Source organism: Ailuropoda melanoleuca, chromosome 12, assembly GCF_002007445.2.
Source record: "Ailuropoda melanoleuca isolate Jingjing chromosome 12, ASM200744v2, whole genome shotgun sequence".
Lineage (NCBI taxonomy): Eukaryota > Metazoa > Chordata > Mammalia > Carnivora > Ursidae > Ailuropoda > Ailuropoda melanoleuca.
This window is the reverse complement of record NC_048229.1, coordinates 33,995,147-34,018,296: the sequence shown is the minus strand read 5'-3', so window position 1 is coordinate 34,018,296 and position 23,150 is coordinate 33,995,147. Positions and strand designations below refer to the sequence as shown.

General features: G+C 48.9%; 1 protein-coding gene and 1 non-coding gene across 2 annotated transcripts in view; one reads left to right on the top strand and one right to left on the bottom strand.

Annotated features, from left to right (window-relative positions):
- Nucleotides 1–21,029, bottom strand: part of LOC109490397 — a 63,419-nt gene extending 42,390 nt beyond the window's left edge. The window contains exons 1-5 of the mRNA XM_034639006.1: nucleotides 20,861–21,029; nucleotides 20,310–20,718; nucleotides 14,769–14,834; nucleotides 6,868–6,907; nucleotides 3,030–3,128 (exon numbers count right to left, since the gene is read on the bottom strand). Coding sequence (XP_034494897.1) covers nucleotides 3,030–3,128; nucleotides 6,868–6,907; nucleotides 14,769–14,834; nucleotides 20,310–20,718; nucleotides 20,861–21,029 — 783 coding nt within the window. The remainder of the gene's footprint in view (nucleotides 1–3,029; nucleotides 3,129–6,867; nucleotides 6,908–14,768; nucleotides 14,835–20,309; nucleotides 20,719–20,860) is intronic.
- A 792-nt stretch (nucleotides 21,030–21,821) lies between these two features.
- On the top strand, nucleotides 21,822–21,955 carry LOC117795345. Its single transcript, XR_004619313.1, has one exon. It is a non-coding gene; the product is annotated as a U4 spliceosomal RNA (small nuclear RNA).
- Nucleotides 21,956–23,150: the final 1,195 nt, after the last annotated feature.

The window sequence follows — 23,150 nt, the reverse complement described above, 5'->3', positions numbered from 1 at the left end:
TGGCGGCTTGGGTTCCGTTTCAGTACATGAGAGGCCCCTCTGAGGAGACAGAGGCAGTTCTGGGGCCTGCCCCACCTGGGCCTACCCATCGAGGGCTTTTCAGGGACCCCCATGGCTCAGTCTTGAAGGAGGAGGGGGTTAGGAGGGAAGGGGTCAGAAGCCCAACAGGGAAAATAGGAGAGAATTCCCCACGCTCTTTGTTCTGACCTCAGCTCCCAGCCTGGAGCTCTTGTCACTGGGGGAGGCAAGAATGTGTAAAAACAATCCAAGGTTTCATGATGAAATGGGGCTAGATACTTTTACTACTGAACCAAGAAGGCTCTTGGGACAAAAGGTGGCATCAAGCCCTTTTATTATGAGAGAGGATCTGAAACAAAAGAGCCCTGCCCGATGTTTTATCCAAGGGGCATGGCTGTCACAGCAGCCTACGTGAACAGGGAGGAAAGAACAGACGTGGGGTCAATTTGTGTCCCTGGAGTCCTGACCCCCACCTGGGAGACACAGCAGTTCTGCAGTTAAGAGTGTAGCCCCTCCCCTCCCTGAATATTTCGAACCCAAAACCATTAAGTGGGACAGATCAACTAGGCAGGGGCTGAGGGGGAACCTGGAGGCCCAGAGCAGCGAGTTAGAGCCCCGCTAGGGTGAAGGGGGCAGGGGACAGGCATGAGGGAGGGTTACAGACAACCCGCAAGAGGGACCGATCAAGGGTGCCTGGGTGGCTCAGTTGGTTAAGTGTCTGCCTTCAGCTCAGATCATGATCTCAGGGTTCTGGGATCGAGTTTCATGTCGGGCTCCCTGCAGAGGGAGCCTGCTTCTCCCTCGGCCTCTTTCTCTGGGTAATAAAATCTTTAAAAAAAAAAAAAGGAAGAAAGAAAGAAAAAAAAAAAATTTAAAAAAATAAAAAAAGAGGGCCAATCAAGTACATAAATGAATTCAGAATATTGGTAGCTGGGTTCCTGGCTGTCAGAGCAGGGAGGCACAAAGGAAGGGAGAGAGAGAGCTGGCAGGACACCAGGGCTCTGGCTAGGACTGAAGGCTTCAGGATAAATTGGAGGTTTTCAACAGGTAGTCGGAGATACAGAAATCAAGGCTGACATAAACGTGCACTAAGTGACACAGAGCGAGCAGACCCTGGCCTCCAAGTACCATTAACCGCTCAAAGGAACCGGGGCTCTTTGAGGATATGGCTCATTCTGAGGCCAGGGCAGTGCAAGTTCAAAGTGAGCCTGGAACACCTTATCGTGCCAGAAAGTAAAGACGTCCGCAAGGAGAGATGCGACAGCACAGACAGGATGCAGAAGCCAGCTGAGCCCTTCTGGGCAAACAAGGGATCATTTTAGCTTCAAAATAAATAGTGTATATTCATTGCTAAGGGCTGATGTAACAAAGGACCACCGACTGGGGGACTCCAGCAACAGAAACGGATTGTCTCCCCGTCCTAAAGTCCCAGATCAAGGTCTGTTCCTTCTGAGGCTGTGAGGGGGAATCGGTTCTCTGCTCGCTCGGCTCCTGGTGAGTTGTAGGTAGTCTTTGATGTGTAGAAGCATCCCTTCGACCTCTGCCTGCATCATCACGTGGCATTCTCCCTGTGTGCGTGTGTGTGTACAGATTTCCCCTTTTTAGAAGGACACCAGCCATACTGGCTTAGGGACCCACCCTACTCCAGCATAACCTCATCATGATTCATCCTATCTGCAATGACACTATTTCCAAATAAGGTCACATTTCGAGGCACGAGAGAGTTAGGACTTCCACAGCTGAACGTGGGGCAGGGGGCAGGACACAATTCAACCCTCCACAGATTGTAACAAACACGAGGCACTGAATAAAATAGGAAGCCACAAGTCCATACTGATATATAAATAAATACTGATTAATAAAATTAACAAAGTGAAAGTATGATAAGGAATATGATATTTACAGTCACAGAATAGCTCCCCGTGAATTATTAATTCATTACAAAGTGGGAAAGGGGAAACTTTAAAGAGGCCCTATCCCCCAAAACAGTCACATTGAGGGTTAGGGTTTCAATAAATGAATTTGGGGGGGGGTGTGACATGATTTGGGCCATAACAGCTTCCTTGTCCCCAAGGACAGGAGCTCAGAGGCAATGCTTTCTAGCAAGTGGTTCCTGGAGGTCCCCAGCAGGACCTCCCAGCCCACAGGAAACAGAAGTACCCTGCTCACAAGCACCCACAGGATTGCTTCCCTCCCTCTCACTTCCCCTCCCCCTACAGGAGCCTCCTGGGACTATACAACCAACTGGGCCATGTGCACCGGAAGCCTGGTCATAGCAGCTGCTTCTGGGGGCCCCAGACTCGCCCAGTGTCCCAATTCCAGCCCCAGCCTGGGCACCCAGCCACAGGCAGAGGAGGGCCTGATGTCAGGGTTCCTTGAGGCTGGGGCTGGGCACGGCCTGTGCAACTTCAGAATGCCAGTATGGACACCAGAATCTCTTTCCCAGGGAAAGTGGGATTGAAACCAAGAGATTCTAGCTCAGCCTCTTGAAGAGAGGCTCTGAAAAGGGACACTGGGGGCAGCCTCCTTTCCTCATGCTGGGCACTGAGACACAGGGGAAGCAGATATGCAAGAAAAGAGGAAAAGGTGAGCAGAGAGACGCAGAGGCAAGGGAACTGGGGCTTTAATGAGGCTCTGACTCTGTCTGCTTTCTTTTCTGAGGCCTCTCAAAACATGCACTGTGTCCTAGGACATGGGGGTTTTTTTTTGTTGTTGTTGTTTTTGCTTTGAAGTGTCCTGGATTGGTGTCCCAGTTGCTACTGGTGCCTAACGAATGACCCCAACACTGAGCAACTTGAAACAGCCATGATCCTGTCTCCCAATCTCTATGGGTCAGGACTTCAGGAAGGGGCTCACTGGGCATGGCTCTGGTTCAGGGTCCCACAGGTGGGTGAGATAATCGTTTATTGCATAAGTCACATTTAGGGGGCAACTTGTTACACAGCATAGGTAACAAACACACTTAGAAAGTGGCAGCGCTGGGACTTGGACTGAGCTCTGAGTCTACTTACAGAACACTGAAGCTCCAGGCCCAGGAAGAGCTGGGAAGACTTAGCGGGGTGGGCAGGCTGTTGCAGGAGGTGATGGTTGTGGGGAAGCAGATTTAATTCCTGAAAGGGGAGGAAAAAAGTTTTGTGAGCCATCCTGCGCCACAGAAACAAGACAGATGGACACGCAAGGGTATAGAAGGTGGTCTGATTCCTGCCTGCTTCTTTGGTAAAGCTTTCCGGTTTTAGTGTTAATGTATGGGGGCGGGGGAGGTTGGTAATTCTACCCAACTTTAAATTATGAAAAATTTTAAACCTACTGACAAGAGTAGTAAAATGAACATCTATAACCCTTTACCTAAATTCACAATGAACATTTTGCCTCATTTGCTTTACCACACTCCCAAATTTTCCTAAATAATTTAGAGAAAAGTATGCAAGAGCCAAATATACAGCTCAAATTCTTGCGAACACCAACATAAGTATAAGCCAGAACCCTACCAGCAACAGAGGCTGACTTATGTCCCTCCCAGTCACCACCCCCACCCTCCCCCCACAAAGGCAACTACCAGTGTGACTGTCACGCCACACTGATGAGGCAAATCTGAAATGAGACTGTTTTTCTATGAGGGGGGTCAGATTCCCTGGAGAGTCAGGAAAAAAAAAAAAAAAGATCAAGATCTTCAGGCCTCTCTCCAAGATGAAAATGCTGGCACACACCACATTTGGCACTCAATTTGAAAAGGTGCCCAGCCATGAGGCTCAGCTGGGCAAGAGCACAAGCAGGTGGAGCTGGTTGGAGGGGGGTGGGGGTTGCTGGGAGACCCTGGGCTCAGGCAGCTCTGCATGTAGGCCCCGGGGAAAGGGGCAAGGCCAGGCCAGGGATCCCGTCCTCCTCCTCCTCCTCCTTCCCCAGGAATCCAGCTCCTCTCTCCAGCTCCCCTCTGCAAGCTCCCAGATGAGGCATCTTCTGCATGAATGGCGGCTTTGTCTCGGGACTCCATCAGCGTGGGCGGTGGATTCCTCAGCCCTGAGCAAGCCCAGGTGAATGTGACAACAGATGAGATTGTGAGCACAGTGGGACTTTTTAAAATGTAAATTTTCCTTTCATTCAGGTAGGATCAGGCCAACAGATCAGGAGATTGCCACTAAAGAAACAGTTTTTTACTCACAGTTCCCAGGAAGGGCCACATGAAAGAACAATGAGGTTGGTCTCCGTGGGAGATGAGGGGAGTGAGAGAGGGTATTCATTGTGGGGTTTTTGGGTTTTTTTTTTCTTCATGAGGAAATGGGCAGAGTAGGGTAAAGCAGGCTCAGTGGGTTTAAAATTGGCCAGTATGAATAATTTCAGCGGGCTCTGGGGTGTAGGGTCAGTCCCTAGTTGTCTGGTACCTGGCCCTGGGACGGTTCAGGCAGGCGAGTAGCCGAAAACAGGAGAGGCCCCACCATAAAAAAAAACTGGTCAGGGTTGATCAGTTTAGGTAGGAAAGGCACACTCATAGGCAAGTCTTTTGCCACCTCTAGGAATCACTTAGCCCTGGGAGATGGACCCCTCCAGGATCAGCAAGGCCCCAGATGCTTCCTAATACCGAAAAATAAAGAACGTGGCTCATCCAGTTCACCAGCCAAGAACTCTCCGAAGTGCTTTCTGTGGATTAGCTCTTAGGCCCTCACAGCAAAACCAGGGGGCATGAGGAAACTTATCTGATAAAGATGTGCGGAGTACTTCCTGCAAACTGACAAGTGAGGTTTATTGATGCCGTGGCAATGATGAGGGAACAGAAGGCAAGCTGAGGACAAAGCAGAAACGGACACCCCACACACCCCCCCCATGGGATGTATGTGACATTCCCCAGGCACTCCTGGCTGCCTTAAAGGAGAAATAGTGAACCTATGGAGACCACAACCCTGCAAGACTTGAGTCTCCCTCAGTTTACAAATGTCTTAGCAGTCTACAAGAACAAAGCATTTCTATCAATAACCTAGCTTCCAGAAGGGAATGTAAATACAATTAAATGTCCTTATAATCTGCAGCCTCCAGGAAGTTCCCAACTATCTTCAGGTTAATGCCTTACTAGATAGAGGGGTAAACAACCTTAACTTGACAATGGCAGGGCCTCCGGTATCCTGTGGGTCTTCTTTAACATATGCAAGTATTTTCTCAACCTCCCTTTTTCTTTACCTCCCCCAACCTCATGGTATATATTCAGCCACCCCTCAAAACCCCGGTGCAACAGCTCTTTCTGCCCACGGGTCCTATCCCGGTGCTTTAATAAACCACCATTTTGCACCAAAGACGTCTCAAGAGTTCTTTCCTGATCGCGGGCTCTGGACTCCACCCCCACTGAACCTCACCTGTATTCCACAACCTCATCAGCAAGGAAGCTCAAATCCCCACTGGGAGTCTCCCCCAAAGGAAAGACACAAGGTTCTAGACATGAGGCAGGACTGGGGGTATTGAAATGACAGGGTGCGTTGATGGGCACAGAGAAAAGCAGGGCTGCGAGGAAGGGGGTTCATAAGGTCTGGGCCGTGAAGAGGACTCAGCACCCCGTTTCCTTAGAAGCTACAAAATTAGGCTAAGTGTGCAAGACTGAGGCCAGAAACCCCTTATCAGGAGCTCTGAACCTAGGTTGGAAATCGAGAGAGTCTCTGTGTGGATGGGGTTCAGGACATGTCCCCCTCCAAATATGGCACCTGGGCATATTAAATACGTGAGGCTGAAGGAATTTTAAGAAATAGCAGAAGCAGGAAGGTCACACTCACACTTATTCCCTGAAACAAGTCATAAAACTCCCACATGAAAGGTCCCCACCCAGGAGGAGAGAAGGCAGCCTTGTCACCAGAGACAGGGAACTGGGGACCCAGAAATCTGTACAAACAAAGCTGATTAATGCACCCCCCTCTTCCTGGCTTCTTCACCACTGGCTCCCTGAAGCCCCAGCTGGGACGGTGGGCCTCTGTCTCAATCTGCGGGCACAAGGTTTTATGGGACAGACTGGCTGCACCCAGGGGTCCAGCCTGTGACACTCAGACCCCACGTCCATCTGGTGCTCAGACTAGAGCCGAGCAGCCCACAGCTACTGGGGAATTTGCCGAAAGCTGGCGCCCACCAGACCGATCCACCCACCCCCCTCTGCCTATTTTACCTACAATTCACCCCATCATGAAAGGGGTTTTTCATTCCTTAATTTTCGTCTAAGTATTTTAAAGACATTTAAAAAAAAAAAAAAAACCAACAACAACCAGCACGAGAAGGTTTGTCCTGAATCAGTAGTAGTGTCCCAACATCGATTTCCTGATTTTAACACTGGACCAGATGGACTTAACAGATCTATTCAGGAAAAAAAAGAAAAAGCAACTTGCTGATTTTTACAAGGTAGTATAGTTATATAAAATATGATCACTGGGGAAAGCTGGGTGTGATACAATAAAAACTAAATATTGGTCTTTGTTCTGGGTTCCTGGTACGCAGGTCCTAAAACCTTTGGGACTCTCCAGAGTGCTCAAGTGAGTCTTCTGTACGCCAGTAATGTGGCTGGGGGCCTTCAGGTTGGGGGCTGGTCGCCAGAAAGACCAAGACACGGTCAGAGGGCTGGAAGTTTCAGCCCCACCTTGCCCCATCCCGCCCCAGTATCCAGGGAGGAGAGAGGGGGGCTGGAGGTTGACTTAATCACCAGTGGCCAATGGTTTAATCAAGCATTACGTACTATATGTACATAATGTAGGTTGCATTAACCTACATAAAAGCCCTAAACACGGGGGTTCGGAGAGCTCTGGGGTTGGTGAACACACCAAGGTGCCAGAAGGGTGGGGTACTCAGGGCGTGGAAGCTCTGTAACCTCCCCCTCCCATATCTTACCCTCTGCATCTTTTCCATTTGGCTGTTCCTGAGCCGTATCCTTTATAATAAAACAGAAAAACGCATGTTTAAGTGCTTCCCTGAGTTTTGTGAGCCATTCTAGCAAATTACTGAACCTGAAAAGGAGGATGATTGTGGAAACCCCCCAACTTTGTAGCCAAGTCGGACAGAAGTGTGGGTAACCTGGGGACTCAATGCTTGGGACTGGCATTTGAAGTGGGGGCAGTCTTGTGGGACTGAGCCCTTCACCTCTGGGGTCTGACGCTAACTCCGGGTGCTTAGTGCCAGAGTTAGATTGCAGGACACTTCGTGTTGGAGAATCAGACAACTGGCTGTTGGTTTGAGAAAAGAAACCGCCACCCTTGCTGTCAGGAGTGCTGGGAGTAAAAACATCACGCTGGGTGAAGGTGTACACAGACATTCCCAGTCCTGTTTTTGTAACTCTTTTTGAGTCTTAAACTATTTCAATATGCAAAGTTACAACTAAACAACAATGTGAAGGACACTTGGATTTAACTTTGCATTTACAGCAAACATTTGTTTTTTCAAAACCTGCAGAGCCCTGAAAAGGATGGGATTATGGTGCACACTTGTGGCTCTCTCGTTCTAGTTTATAAACTTTGGCAAGACTTTGTGGCCTTTCCAGGCCATTTACCTAAGCACCTTTTCTCTCTAAAACAAAAACTAAGTTTTATTTTCACTGTCCATTCGATGTGATTGAAATTTCACGACACTCGGACTAATAAAAATGCATTCCCAGAGTGGATGAAGGCAAGACTGGCTGGTCATTAGAAGTCTCCTAAGACTTGGAAGCAGAAGGTCAGGAGCCTTTGGGAGTGTGGAGGCACTGTCTGCAGACCGGCTCAATCTAAACTGGGATAATGACAGTGAGCATTTATTGAGTGCTGACTATATGCCAGGCACAATTGTAAGAGCTTTACTGGAGGAGTTCATTTAGTCCTCACATCAACCTTACAAAGAAGGTATTAGTATTATCCCTATTAGACATGAAGAAACTGAAGCCCAGAAAGGTTCAGTTACTTCCCAAGCTCACACAGCCAGTGTGTGGCAAGACGGGAATTTGAACCCTGGCCATCCAGCCCGACGTCTTTACTGCCCTTGCTACAGAAGCAGATCCTGACACAGGCCTGTCTTCAAGTGGTGGTCACAAAACATGGGCCCTATGAAAAATGAAGGAAACCTCACTAAAATGGAGGCAAGAGGAACTCTCTCACCCTACCACCTGTGGTCAACTGCAGACCCAACGGGAAAAGCACAACTTGACCTTGCACATGGACACTACTCTGGCCTGAGGAAGGAACTCTTTCCTCCTCTCCTGGTGAGAAGCCACCACACTTTGAACTTCCAGTTCACTGCAGTGGACTTTGGTTCATAACAAGCCTTCCCAACCGACTCCTTCTCTCCTTAAAAAAGCATGCCTCCCCTTTGTTTCCTGGACTTCCCAGGAAGTGTGTCTGGCCACAGCTTGTTCGTCCAAGATTGCAATTCTTTTTTTTTTTTTTTAAAGATTTTATTTATTTATTCGACAGAGATAGAGACAGCCAGAGAGAGAGGGAACACAAGCATGGGGAGTGGGAGAAGAAGAAGCAGGCTCATAGAGGAGGAGCCTGATGTGGGGCTCGATCCCATAACTCTGGGATCACGCCCTGAGCTGAAGGCAGACGCTTAACTGCTGTGCCACCCAGGTGCCCCTGCAATTCTCTTTTATTCCTGAATAAACCCATCTTTTGCTGGTAAATTGACAGAGTTTGACTTTTAAGGTTGACGGCCCTTCAGAGGATATCACCAGCCTTCACTGCCAGCAAAGCTGATTCTGGGAGTTTCCATGTCCCTGCGTTTACCCAGAGTCTCTGGTTTCCCTGGAAACAGACTCTGAGACAGGGAGCTGTGTGCAGTTCGCCTGGGAGTGCTCCTGGATCCAGGCCTGTGAGGTGGTGTGGAAGGCAGGCGTGGTGGAGAGCAAAGCTCATCTGCCCGGGTACAGACAGGCCTCTGCCCCCCTCTGAGCCCACCCCCATCCCCTGGGGAGCCCTGAGGTTGGGCTGGTCCAAACTGAGGCAAAGGGGTTATTCCGTGTCCCAAAAAAAAAAAGATGAAGTCCTAATTCCCAGGACCTATGAATGTGACCTTATTTGGAAATAGGGTCTTTGCAGATGGTAAGTTAAGATGAGGTCAGCAAGGCAGGCCCAATATGACTATGCCTTTATGAAAAGAGGAAATTTGGACCCAGGGGTCAACAGCCATAGAGGGAGGGTGAAGTGAAGACACAAAGAGAACACCATTTACAAGGCAAGGAGCTTCTGAGGCTACCAGAGGCCCAGAGAGTGGCCTTGGAACAGACTGTCCCTCCCAGCCCCCAGAAGGAACCAATCCTGCTGACGCCCATACTTTGGGCTTCTGGGCTCCAGAACTGTGAAGAAGTACCTTGCTATTGCTCGAGCCTCCAGCTGGTGGTATTGGTTATGGGAGGCCCAGGAAAGCAATGTGGGGGTTGGCCTCTCTGCCCCGCAGTGATCAATGGCTGACCACCTGGGAGGGGCATGCAGTTCCCTCTAGAAAAGGGTGATTCCCAGGGAGGGAGCCAGCAGGGCGTGTTGGGCACCCGGGTGGGCGTGCCAACCCTGCAGAGGTCTTCTGGGGGGAGCATGCAGCACCCGCCCGCAGTAGCAGGGCCCCAACCTGTCCTGTAACCTGCAGAAGGAGCCTGTGTGTGATCTTCCTGCTGTCACCCCTCTCCTTAAGAAGCACTCAAATGTCAGAGAAGTAAAGTTCGCAAATCCACAGTCCAAAGCAGGTGACATAAAGCAGCAAAGCCAGTGAGTCCCTGACTGCAGATTCAAACACCTCAGGGACTATCCCACACTTGCACAAAGGAGCGCGCTCCCTGCTACTTTTTCATAAAATGCACGGCCCTCGGGCTCCAGGGTCCATTTCCACACTACTGAGAGAGACACCGCTGTAAGAGGGAGTTCACTGTCCTCTCAAGTCTGCTGCAAGGAGAGCACAGCACAAATAGGACGACACAACACAAATGCCCGCCCGAAGGGATCGCTACATACACTGCGGTCCATTTGGATGACAGCAGTCTGCACAGGATGGGAATGAACACTCGGGCAGGGGAAACCGTACAAAGGGCTGTTTGCGTGGACCGGAAGCTGAACATCAGCAACTTCACGGGGTTCAACAATGCAGTCATATGAATGAGTCTTGCCTATGTGGTGTTGGGCAAAAAGAGTCAGACCCAGGAGTGTGCAATGGAGGACTCCATTTATACGTAAAGTACAAGAGCAGGCGGAGCAAACCTGTGCCCTGGGAGTCAGGACGGAGGTTCCCTTTGTGGGGTAATGACTGGGAGGGGGTGCACGGGGGCTGGGAACAGAGCAAATGTTCTGACTTTGATCCAGGTCCTCATTAAACCTGTTGTGTGCAGTTTGCAAAAATTCATATAGCTTTACGCTTATGATGGGTGCATATTTCTGCATCTATATTATGCCCCACAGATGTCCCTGAACACCATGGGTTAGGGTTGAAAGGCACAGAGAAGATGGGTTTCGGGGTGTTGCAGGCAGTGTCCTGGCAGGCAACAGAGAGCCTGCAGACTATCTGAAAAGCATGGGATGGTTTGAGGAGCTGTGGGCAGGGCTAACCGGTCATGGATGTGGTGGCTCCTAGGGACTACCAATAGCTAAGAGGCGTGAAGGAGCAGGGGCAGGGCTGCCAGGACCCAGAAAGAGCCAGAACCGAGGCTGTGGGTGGAGGACAGGCCGCGCCATGGAGCTGTGACCTTCTGCGGTGGAGCACAGCCAGCCAAGGTGATGTTGGGGGAACAAACCCTGAGACACCATCTTCTCCCTCCAGACTCTCAAAGACGCTTCCGCGGTGGCACCTGACTAGAAACCCTGAGGACAAGGAGCTCGCTGATGCAGCACAGAGGGGGCGGCCCTCAGGACCGACAACCGGGAGGGCCAAGGAGGACCAGCACACTGGCTGCCATGCAGGGAGGTGGACCAGCATGGCCAATCTTGCTGTTTTTCAATGGAACTTGGAAATCTGGACTTTGACACGCCATCTTTGCATTTGTAAATGCTGGCAACTCATTGAGAATATTTTTTAAGCATGGTGTGGGCCCAGGTACACGTGTCTGTGAGCCAACATTAGGAGGGGAATCCAGACCACCTGCTGGTAGAAGGTGTTGGGGAGAATGGTAGTGAGGACACAGTGGGGGTGGGTGTCTATCCTTTCAGCAGCAGGTATAATAGCACCAACAGGCACAAAATGAGTGGAAACTAAGTGTAATTCTGTTTTTTGTTGAAGGCACCGTGAACCACCCAGCACCCAGACTCACTTCTTTGAGTCCACAATGCCCCCCTCCTCCCAATGACACAGTTGGTACTGCTGGCTAAGATCCAGTCCCACCCTAAAACTCTCACAACCGAGTGGGGTCAGTGGTAAGAAATTGTCACCTAGAATACGCTGAGAGCTGGGACAGGCGTGAAAACCACAGAGGACATGGAAGCAGAGCGGAGGCTCCGAACCATCTGGGGCTGACATCCAGGGGAGTGTGGGAACCAGGACCAGCGGGGAAAGAACAGAATCTATGTGAAAGAAATGCAGGAAGTGTGAGCGATCTGGTGCACCAAGTACAGGGGCGACAAGGTCCAAGAGAGGATGGCGGGGGGGTCACAGAAGCCACACGGGGGACAAATAGACCTGATCCTGATTCAGGAGCAAAGACGAGCCACTGAAGGGTTTTATGTAGAAAAATGGGACAATGAGTTCTGCAGTTTGGCAGGGATAAAGTCAGGCCTCCTCATGGAGATTCAAGTGGTACTGTCCCTCCCAAAGTGGCCCTGACACTGACCCTGTGCCCCTTCCCCTCCCTCCATTGGATGCTCCTCCCTGCCATGGCCACTCCCCACCCACTCCTCCCAGCTGCAAGGTTCACCATCATGGTTGGATGGTGAATGAATGCACGAAGGAACAAAGACCCACCTTTTTCCATCAGGCAGGAGGCACCCACCCCCAAGAGTCTCAGAGCAGTGGTTCCCCTCCCTTAGGGTACTGATGGCACTGACCTTGTCTCCTTTACAGGATCATAAATTTCCCAAACACGAACACCAGGCCTGACCCATGTGGATGGCCCCCAGCACAGAGGGAATGGACTTTTATTAAATTTCTTCTCCGTGCTGGGGACTTTATGTACCTTGAATCATTTCACAACAGAGTGGGGCACGAGTCATCATCACAATACCCTGGAGGAAGAAGCAGGTGCCTATGTGCAAAGCAACTCGCCCACAACGGAGACGGGAGAGGGGAAAGTGGAGAGGCGAGCCCAGGACTCGGAAGTCTGAGCCACCGAAGAACATGCGTACCTTCTACCTGCCCAGGTTACCTGGCAAGGCAGCTCTGCCTCTTGCTTTTTGACAGTGTGAAAACTACGCCTTAATGAGAGTATTAACAAAACAGTGTGGAGTGCCAGCACATTGGTGCCCAGGAGCACTTTCAGGAGAGGTCGCTGGGACTGAGTGGTGACAGGCGAGGGGGTGATCACCAGGGGAAGAAAAGGCTGCCTTTGTGGAAGGCAAGGAAGATTCGGATGGGGCTTCGAGCGGCTTGGAAGAACTGGGACAGCCAGTCAGACCCGGGCGATTCCACAGTTACGAGCGGGGTCCGGGGGCTATGGCAGTGAACAAGACAAAGTGCTCGCCCTCAGGGAGGTGACCTCCGGGGGAGGCAGCCGACGAACACAGCAAGGAAGTAAATGATAGGGTCCATGAGCCGGTGGTCAGTGCTGTGCAGCTAAAGCAGGGAAGGGAGATGAGAAGTGTCAGGAGGGCTCTCTGGGGAGGCGACACTTGCACAGGGACCTGAAGGAGGTGAGAGAAGGAGCTGAGTGCACATCTGCAGGAGGAGCGTTCAGACATAGGGAGCAGTCAGGCAAGGGCCATGATGCAGGTGCAGAGAACCAAAGAGCAAGGAAGGTATGCCCGGACTGAGGACAGGGAGCAGGTGAGCAGAAAGCTAACCCGGAGGGAGGGGACGGCATGTGGGCGTGGTGAGGACCTGGATCTTAACGCTGCTCGCCACAGAGCAGAGAAAGGACAAGATGTGACTTAGGTTTAATGGGATCCCCGTGGCTATGAGTGGGAGAAAGACGTAAGGGGACCAAGGCAGAAGCACGGAGATGTGACTGCCATGACCCAGACCACAGGTGGCAGCACTCTGACCAGGGTATTCCTGGTTTCTCAAAACTGGGACAGCCCAGATGTCCATCAGCAGGGTAAGGGAGGGCTCCTGGGTGGCTCAGTCGGTTAAGTGTATGCCTTCAGCTCAGGTCATGATCCAGGGTCCTGGGATCAAGTCCCTGTCCCACTTTGGGCTCCCTGCTCAGCGGCAAGTCTGCTTCTCCTTCTGCCTCTGACTCTCCCCCCTTCACATATGCTCTGTCTCACTCTCTCAAATAAATAAATCTTTTAAAAACAAAACAAACAGGGGACCAGATAAACAAACTGTGGGGTATTCATAGAAGGGATTACCACACAGAACAAGGAAGGAGCTCTTGATGACACAACAATGTGGAGAAAGCTCACAGTAATTATGCTGAGTAAAAGCAGTCAGACAAAAGCAAAGAGTTCCAGCTGTGTGGTTCCATGTACATAAAAGATGGGAAAATGCAAACTAACCTATAGTGACAGAAAGCTGACTAGTGGTCGCCTTGGGGCGGGAGCAGGGAAAGCAATGGGAGATTCTGGAGAAATCCTGGAGGGAGAGCTAATGGAATCTTAGACTGGATGGGGGTGTGAGAAGAGCTGCAGATGAGCCTATAAGGGCCAAGGGCAGGTGGCCCAGAACGTGCCACTTCGGTGTATTGATTTTTTTAAAGATTTTATTTGAGAGAGAAGGGGCACAAGTTGGGGGAGGGAATCCCAGGACTGTGGGTTCAAGTCAGGTGCTTAAACAACCAAACCACCCAGGCGTCCCTTGACTTTATTTTTACTTTGGGTGGGGGGCAGAGGGAGAGGAAGGGAGAGAATCCTAAGCAGACAACGAGGGGCTCGATCTCACGACACTGAAATCATGACCTGGGCCAAAATCAAGAGTCAGACGCTTAACTGACTGAGCCACCCAGGCTCCCCTGGCATATTGATTTTAAAGTTACTTTAAGAGTCAGCCTGTGCAAGAAGGACACTCAGACCCTCCTCTGTCCCCCTGAAAGCAGGAAATAAATGTCCCATGTGAAAGATGCCCTCCCTGTACCAGGAAGTAATGAGACATCCTTATTATCACCAGATAGAGTAAATACAGGACCAAGAAGGCTGTTTAAACAACCCTTGTTACTTTTTAGTAATTTACTACCCCAGGGCAAACTCTGTTTAGAATTCCTTAGTAATTGAAGCTCTCAAAGTTAAGCTTTCTTTATCCAGTCAATTGCTCACAGATTTATGGTCTTTGTCTAAAAATATATATATATATAAACTGTGTGCCTTGGTAATGACCAGGTCTCAGTTTCATTATTGGGCTTCCGTGGGCTCATACTTAAAACTTTGAGGTTTTTTTTCTCCCATGAACCTGTCTCATGTCAATTTAATTCATAGTCCAGCTGGAAGATCTTGAGGGTAGAGAAGAATTTTTCCCTCCCTTCAACCCCAACATGTGGGTGACAGGGTAAATGTGGGAGACAGGGGGCACCACAGAGGTGCACCGAGTGGAGGTGACAAAGTTGAATTCCCACATGGGGGCTTCAGGGACCTGTGGGTCTGCACGTGGCAACTTACAGGAGACAGGTCAATGGATTGTTCTGGGTCTCAGAAGGGAGGTGGGCCTGAGAAAGGGACATTCGGGAAACAGAGAAGGCAGTGGTGTGCTGGTAAACTACGTACCATAAAAAATTTGCGTGTAAGTGGACCCGTGCTTTCAAGCCCGTGTTGTAGATCAACTGTAGTTCCCTGGAAAAAAGTAAAAGCCCTCATTGGGTATTCTTGTCAATCCCCGTGGTGTGCATACTCCTTCCACCACGGCCGACTTTAAGCCACAAATGGCTTGTTCATTAGGGGAATAGTTGAGAGCTCACCAAGCAAGCAGGAGCAGGTTCCAGGAGCCACTGGAAGGGGCGGAGTCTGAACAACCTTGATAATTGACATTTGGCAAGTACCTACCCTGTGGCAACTGCACCATGTGCCCTGTCCCATCCAGTCCTCACAATAGGCTCTCCTCCTCTCAAACGACAGAAGGAAGCCTGAGGGGTGCTTCGCTCAAGGCTACAGCCACCAACCAGCAAGTGGAGAGCCTGGGATTCAAACCCAAACAGACAGACACACTGCTGAGCTCAGTGGTTTCAGGAATAAACAGTTTTATCAGGCTTTTTTGCCAGTGCTTATTACGTCACCAACATTTCTTCACACTGTTCAATTCGTCCAGGAGCCCCAGATTTTAAAGGCAGAGTGACTATTCCAGCTGGGACAATCAGTACAAGGGACACTGGCAAAAGGGAAGGGGGGGTGGAGGCTGGGGGAGCTCACAGTGGGTGTGTCTCCAGAGGCCTTGAGGCAGGGAAGCTCCAACCTTCCCGGGTCAGGACCCCTCCAGCACACCACAGGCCCTGCTGAAACAAAGGACTGCACCTGTGCTCACTGGGGATTCAGTCAGGTGAGCCGGAGGGAATCCATCTCCCTCTGAGTGGCCAAAACTGTGAGCCTCAGAGAACCTGAGGGCTATGAGGAGCCATGTTCTGGCCTCTGTGGGGAAAGCCAGCGTGCAAGAGACAAGAATGAATCCAGGGCAGAGAGGCAAATGGGAGACAGAAAAAAATATTCCTGAGGCAGTTTGAGCCTCTGGTTCTGGGTGTCCCTAAGGCACAGCCCACTTCTATCTTGGAATTCCCTTATAACAAATGCCTCAGTTTCCTTCAACTACCTCAAGGTGTCTCACTGCCCTGTGTTTGGGGGAAAAAAAAAAAAAATCCGCAAGGCATGAACCTGCCTTGACAAGATTCCCCCTGCATTTCTCCTCCCTGACAGAGTGTTCTGTCATGACTAGATTCAGCTGTAAATAACAGAAAACCCCAAAATCAAATACCCTAAATAAGACAGAAGTTTAATTTGCTTTTACATAAATGGGGTCTGGAGGTGGCGTGCCCAGGGCTAATGTGGTGCTTCATAATCATGGGGACCCAGCCTCCTTTCACATTATTGCTGTCATCTTCAGTCCATAACTTGTGACCCAAGATGGCTGCTGGAGCTCCAGCCATCACATCTACATTCCAGTCAGTAGTGAAAAGGAAGAAGGGGTTAGAAAAACTTTTTAAAGGGCAATTCCTGTAAGTCCCATATAATACTTTTACTTCTATTGGTAAAATGTAGTCACATGGCCACAGTTAGCTCAGGGGAATGTAGACAATGTAATTTTTGCTGGGCTCCAATGTGTCCATTTACAAAGCAAGGTCTGTATTACCAAGGAAGAAAGGGGCATGGATATCAGGGGACTCTCTTCCAAAATCTTACTCCTTCTGCAGAGGTGGAGGGCATCCTGAGCCTTAAGGTCCTCGGGCCCCCTAAATTGAAAAGTTTCCTGACAGATGTTTAGAGAACTGATTCCACCAAAAGGAAATCATCAACAGTGGGCCAGTGGATGTAGCTCACCTGGGCCAGGTGGTGGCCTGGGGAGCCAGCACAAGGCCAACGGTAGCCTGCCAGGTCCTTCTCTCCTGTCTTGTTAATCTTGGTAAGAGGCCTGCCTTCTCTTCTTCAGAGAGAAACCATCCCAGTCCCACCCAGGGCAAAGTCCCTTCCTGACCGGCTGGGAGCCAACACTAATCAATAACCCAGTCTTCCCATGTGGCAGCCACAGGGAGCGTTTACCTGTGACCCCCCGCCCAATATACACCTCCAGCACCATGAGGCGCCATTTACACAGAACACATCCAATGGGGTTCCGCAAGACAGTGGCCTCCTGGTCCACAGAGTTATGTGGTGAGAACTAGATTGAGAAGGTGTATTCCCGTATCAGCTTCCAGAGAAGAGCTTGGTAAGGTGGCTCAGGATGGGGGGCATAATAACAAAAGCTTGACGCTGTTACAGCCAGAACAAGGTCAGAGCCAAGCAACAAGAAGAATCTGGTGGCATGTGGAGGACAGACTGGAGATGCCGGGATAGGAAGAGGAGCTGGAGGCCTCTCTGAGCCGCTGGGAAGAGTACAGAGGGTGCCCTGACCCAGGCAGCACCTCCTGAACTACCAGAACTAACTAGTCCCTTGGCCACATTTGTTCTCTAGGGAGGAAGAATTGGGGGTGAGAGCAGAAAGCATCAGGGATCTTTTGGACACCTGGAGAAAGGGCAAGGGTGCTCGAGGCAAAGGGAAGAGCAGGGGCAAAGGCATGGCTGCACCCTTCTTGTGGCGTCCCTAACCCAGCAGACAGGCGCGTGGTTAGAAGAACTAGCTGCCTTTTGGAAGGCAGGTGGTTGAATTTCAGAAACATTATGCTGAGTGAAGGGAGTGCTCAAAATATACGGAAGGTGCATTCAGGTAATTCAGCTAATAAATCCTTAGGGAGGCAAATCTAATCTTTTTAAAAGGCACATTAGTGCTTGCCTGGGGTGGGGGAATTAACTGCAAAGAGGCACGAAGGTATCCTTTGGGGTCAAGAAAATGTTCTGTATCTTGACTATGGTGGGGGTTACATGGGTCAAAATAGACCATAATTTACACTTAGAATGGGTGCATTTTAATGGATGTAAATTGTACTTCAATAAAGTTGATTTTTAAAGTATATGGATATCCTGGTCCCCCATCAGAGATTATGATCTGGTTGCTCAGGGGTGTAGCCTGGGCACTGGAATCCTGATAAGCTTTCCAAGTGGTTCCAATGCGCTGGAAGCAGTGATTCTCCAGGTATACCCCACAAACATGCATCAGAATCATGAGGAGTTTCTTCAAGCAGATTCCTGGCTTCTGTCCCCAGAGGTTCTGATGCTATTTTAACAAGCTCCCCAGATGATTCTTGAATGTAGAATCTGAGCATCACTGACAGACTGTGCTGTTGGCGCAGACCCCACTCCCAAGGAAAGCCAGGGGCTGAGAAGAGTGCAGAGCTGGGCCCTGCTGTGTAACCTTGAGCCAGACTCCAAACCTCTCTGATCCCGCTTCACTGTGCACAATTTAGAACCCACCACAGTCCACAACAGTGACTACTAGCTAGTGGCCAGGGAAAGTTGGTAGAGGAGGGGTGTGTGGCTAGTGGGCATTTGAAACGCAGGTGGTCTGCTCTGAGACGTGCTGCAAGTAAAATTTGGGATTTGGGATGAAAAATGATTGTATGAAATGACTATATGAAAAAAAGATTGTAAAGCATCTCAGTAGTTTTTTCTATTGAATATATGTTGAAATGACAATGTATTGGACACACTGGGTTAAATAAATTAATTTTACCTGTTTCTTTTGTTTTTATCCCAAAATTTAACTATGAAACTATTTTCCCCCCAATGGGGAACTCATATTCTATAGAATTCTACTTAAACACAGAGGATATGTATTTTTAGTTCTAAAATGCTATGATTCTTTAATTGGTAGATTTTTTTTTTAAGATTTTATTTATTTATTTGACAGAGAGAGAGACAGCCAGCAAGAGAGGGAACACAAGCAGGGGGAGTGGGAGGGGAAGAAGCAGGCTTATAGGGTATTTATTCAAATAAATGAATAAAATCTTTAAAAAAAAAAAAAAAAGCATTTAGAGGGGCACCTGGGTGACTCAGTTGGTTAAGTGACCAACTCTTCTTTTCAGCTCAGGTCATGGTCTCAGGGTTGTGTGATCCAGCTGAGTCAGGCCCCGTGCTCAGCGTGGGGTCTGCTCCTCTTCGTCTGCCCTTTTTCTCGAAACACCTCCCCCCCACACACTTATTCTCTCTAAAATAAATTAAAACTTTTAAAAAAATAAAAAGTTTTTAGAGCCCCAAATCCCTTCCTTGCTTCAGCTGGGTAGATAGCAGCCATGCCTATACACTCACCCCAGCAGAAGTCTTAGGATTTGTTCACTGGAGAGGTCTCAAACTGCAGGATGCCAGGCAAATACCCTAACCATACCTCTTACCCCAAACCCCTAACTCCTAACCTTAACTTTCTGTAGAGGTCTGTGAACTGCAGGATACCAGGCACATACCCTCACCCTCATTCTGACTCTAACTCTAGAAAAGGAAGGGGGAGATGTGTCATATATACGCAATGGAGTATAAGTCAGCCTTTAAAAAGAATGAAATCTTGTCATTTGCAACGATGTATGCTAAGCAACATATGTCAGTCAGAGAAAGACAAATACCGTATTATTTCAATCATATGTGGAATTTAAGAAAGAAAACACTAGCATAGGGAAATAAAGAGGCAAAACAAGAAAAAGACTCTTAACTATACAGAACAAACTGATGGGGAGGTGGGTGGGGGGATGGGTCGAATAGGAGATGGGGACTAAGGAGTGCACCTGTTGTGATGAGCACCAGGTGTTGTATGGAAGTGTTGGATCACTACATTGTACACCCGAAACTAATATTACACTATACGTTAACTAATGGGAATTTAAATGAAAACTTAAAAACAGTGTGTCAAGACAATCCATTTTTGGTAAGAAACACTAAAACAGTGACTCTCCACATATATAAGAATATTATATTCTTATCTAGTTTTTCTTACGTTAATAGCTCATAATACCTTTCAAGATATAATTTTCAAGGATTCTCACAACTCTATATTACATTTAGCTTCAATACAATTACTAATCCAAATCCACCAAAATGACGACCACCTGAAATTGACTTTATAGAGGGAGTGCCAAACAGGTGAAAATTATCCTGTCTTTTTGCTTTTTAATGTAACTACTAGACAATTTTATTATTTTTTTGTAAGATTTTATTTGACAGCGCGCGAGAAGAGCGCAAGTATGGGGAGAGGCAGAGGGAGAAGCAGGCTCCCTGCTGAGCAGGGAGCCCAACACAGGGCTGGATCCCAGGACCCTGAGATCATGACCTGAGCGAAGGCAGACGCTTAACCAACTGAGCCACCCAGGGCGCCCACTAGACAATTTTAAAACACATACGGCTCACATTTCCATTGTTCAGTGTTGCTTCCCACTTCCCAAAGGCTGACACACGGCTCTCAGTTAAGCCTAAGCGTACACATACGAGATTGATTTAAAACCTTCGCAAGGGGGGGGGGTAGTTTGATAAACCACGGTAAAAATTAAAATAGTAATGGGTAGCATTGAAAATTAGTGTGTCCAGACACCAAGCACATATGCGTCCATATTACCTCACTGAATCTGCCTGGTGCCCTTGGGTAGGGATGTATCTACTGTGCAACAGATTACTCTGAATATTCACGGTTTAAAAAGTTATGATGGCATACAGTTTCCGTGCGTCGGGAACTTGCGGGCCGCTTACCTGGGCAGTGCTGGCTCAGAGCCTCTCGAGTTTTCAGGCAGGATGATGGCGTGTCTGGGGTAGAAGACCCACTTCCAGGATGGCTCATTCCCGTGGCTGTTGGCAGGAGGCGCCAGTCCCCAGCCAGCCAGACCTCTCCATGGGGCTGCATTTAGGGGTGAGAGAATGCGGACAGAAGAGCCTGAGGCTGGGCCGCAGGAAGGGAGGCTGCGAACCCGGGCTTGGAGGTCCGGGAGCCGCCTCGCATGCGGCAGAGCTGGGATGCTGGCGGAGGCTGCTGGGGAGCCTCGGCAGCACCCCCTCCTCCCTGCCTTCGTCGCCGGAGGAGACCCAGCGCCGAGCGAAAGCCTCTTCCCTCCCTTTCTGGGCCATGGCTTCCAGACGGAAGCCCGCTCAGAAAGGACAAATCCTGATTGGCCAAAGGCTGAGCCAATCAGATGCTCCCGGTCCCAGGAACAGTCATGTGACCTGGCTCTGGCCAATGTCGAGTGAGAGGAAGTCTGCTGGGGGATGATGGGAAAGATTTTATTGGATCTTGAAAAGAACTTCACCTTTTCGGTCTGAAGCCTTGGTTGTTAGCACCTGTGGTGGTCGTCTTGGCCTGTGTAGGGAGTCGGCCTCCGGGCGCAAAATGCAAAAAGCTGGGAAGCGAGCTGCAGAACCTGGGGTTTCGGAGTTATCACTGAGCCACGGTGTTGACCAGCCCAGGAACTGCCCCATCATAGGAATCCCTGCTACACAGGCTAGTACATGTCAGAGTTTCAAACCATTTTGAGTTAGGACACCCATTTTATGCAGCCAGAAGCATCCAAACATGTTTTTGTTAAAGATTTTATTCATTTATTTGACAGAGAGAGAGCCAGTGAGAGAGGGAACACAAACAGGGATAGTGGGAGAGGAAGAAACAGGCTCCCAACGGAGCAGGGAGCCCGATGTGGGGCTGGATCCTAGGACCCTGGGATCACGTCCTGAGCGGAAGGCAGACGCCTAATGACTGAGCCACCCAGGCGCCCCCATCCAAACATATTTTGAAGCCTGGTTTGCTCATCTGATCACACCCCAGGCTCAGTTAAGCATGGGATGGAGTGAGGAGAAGGGACACAGGTGGAGAGCTAGAATGTCCATTAAAATGTTTAAAAATACCAGATGGATATTAAGGGGAAGAAGCCCAACCCCACCCCCCAGTAGACTTGAAGACCGGAGTCCTCACCATTGTAGACTCCTCAGCTTTGCAGGAACACAAGAGCTTTTCAAATGTAACTCTGAGAGGCAAGGCAATTATCCAAATGTAGATATTTTCCAAAATGCAGACTAGTGAAATGTCACCATTAACCTCCAAATGGGATATAAAGTGACTGGTTATTAAGTTTGAAAGATGGCCCAGGTTCAAAGCCAGCCTGGAACAACTCAAACCAAAGTTTTTATTTTTCTCTCCTACTTTGTTTCTTTATCTTGGTGGGTGAAAAGTGTTGCATGCCTTGTGTTTACCTGTTAATAATCTTATTATTCATAAGCTTTGCACGGTGGCACTGTCAGAACCAATGAGGTTTATCTGAGGCGTGATTACTGCCAATTGAAAACTTTCCCCAATAATCCTAGAATTTGCATTTCCTGTGCATTGTGAAAGTTTTTACCGTGTTACAGCTGCTTCTTTATACTCATAGTGCTCAAGATGTTGACTGGAACTCCAGGCTGTTCTAACTGCTGGTAACAAAAACCTCAGCAAGGTAAGAAAGAGAACATTTTCTGTCCTCTTCTGCAGCTTCAGAAAAGCAGACTCTGACTCATGAGACCGTCCTTGTAAATGTATTCCTAACAAAGAAGTCTTGTAAGACACCCAGACTTCAAAAATTGATGTTGCTGCATCCTCTGACAGCCACCTTCAAACTCCTACATTAGTTTGCTAGACCTGCCATAACAAAATATTACTGCATAGACCAGTGGCTTAAACATCAGGAATCTTTTTCTCGTGGTTCTGGAGTTGGAAAGTTCAAGATCCATGCTGGCAGAGTTTGTTTCTTCTGAGGCCTGTCTTTGGCCTACAGATGGGCAACATCCTTCTGTGTCCTCAGATGGCCCTTGCCCTGTGTGCACATATCCCTGGTGTCTTTTAGTCTTCTTATGGAAGTCCCATTGGATTAGGCCTCCACCCTTATGACCTCATTTAAAGTTAATTACCTCTGAGTAATTACCTCTAGGTAATTGAGCCTGGCTGGTTCAATCAAATAAGCATCTGACTCTTGATTTCAGCTCAGGTTGTAATCTCAGGTTCATGAGATCAAGCCTCACGCTGGGCCCTGTGCTCAGCATGGAGTCTGCTGGAGATTCTCTCCCTCTTCCTCTACTCCTCCCCACCACTCGTGTGTGCATGCATATGCTCTCTCTAAATAAATAAAGTCTTTTAAAAAAAAGTTAATTACCTCTTTAAAGGTCCTGTCTTCAATACGGTCACATTGAAATTTAGGGCTTCAACATATGAATGGGGAGGAACCAAAATTTAGTCCATAACACCTCTAAAATCTGGATTGCTTGTCTTAACTAATAATCTGTTGCCCTTGCTAATAATATGTACATCGACACTCCCTTTTCCTGAAAAGTACAAGGACTTGGGAGTTTTCATTGTCTTTTCTCTCTTCTCCCAACCTTGTGGAGCTAAAAGGAACATCATAATTCTGCCAGACCTTCTTATTCGAACAAATAGTGTCACGTCACTTAAATTTGTGTTTTTCTCCCATTCATCTATGGGCTATGGCTGAAACAGCAACGCAAGAAAATTGCTATCACGTGGGAAATGCTGGCTCACCTGTATTTTCTAAATGTCGAGAGAGTAGGTCTGGTGCT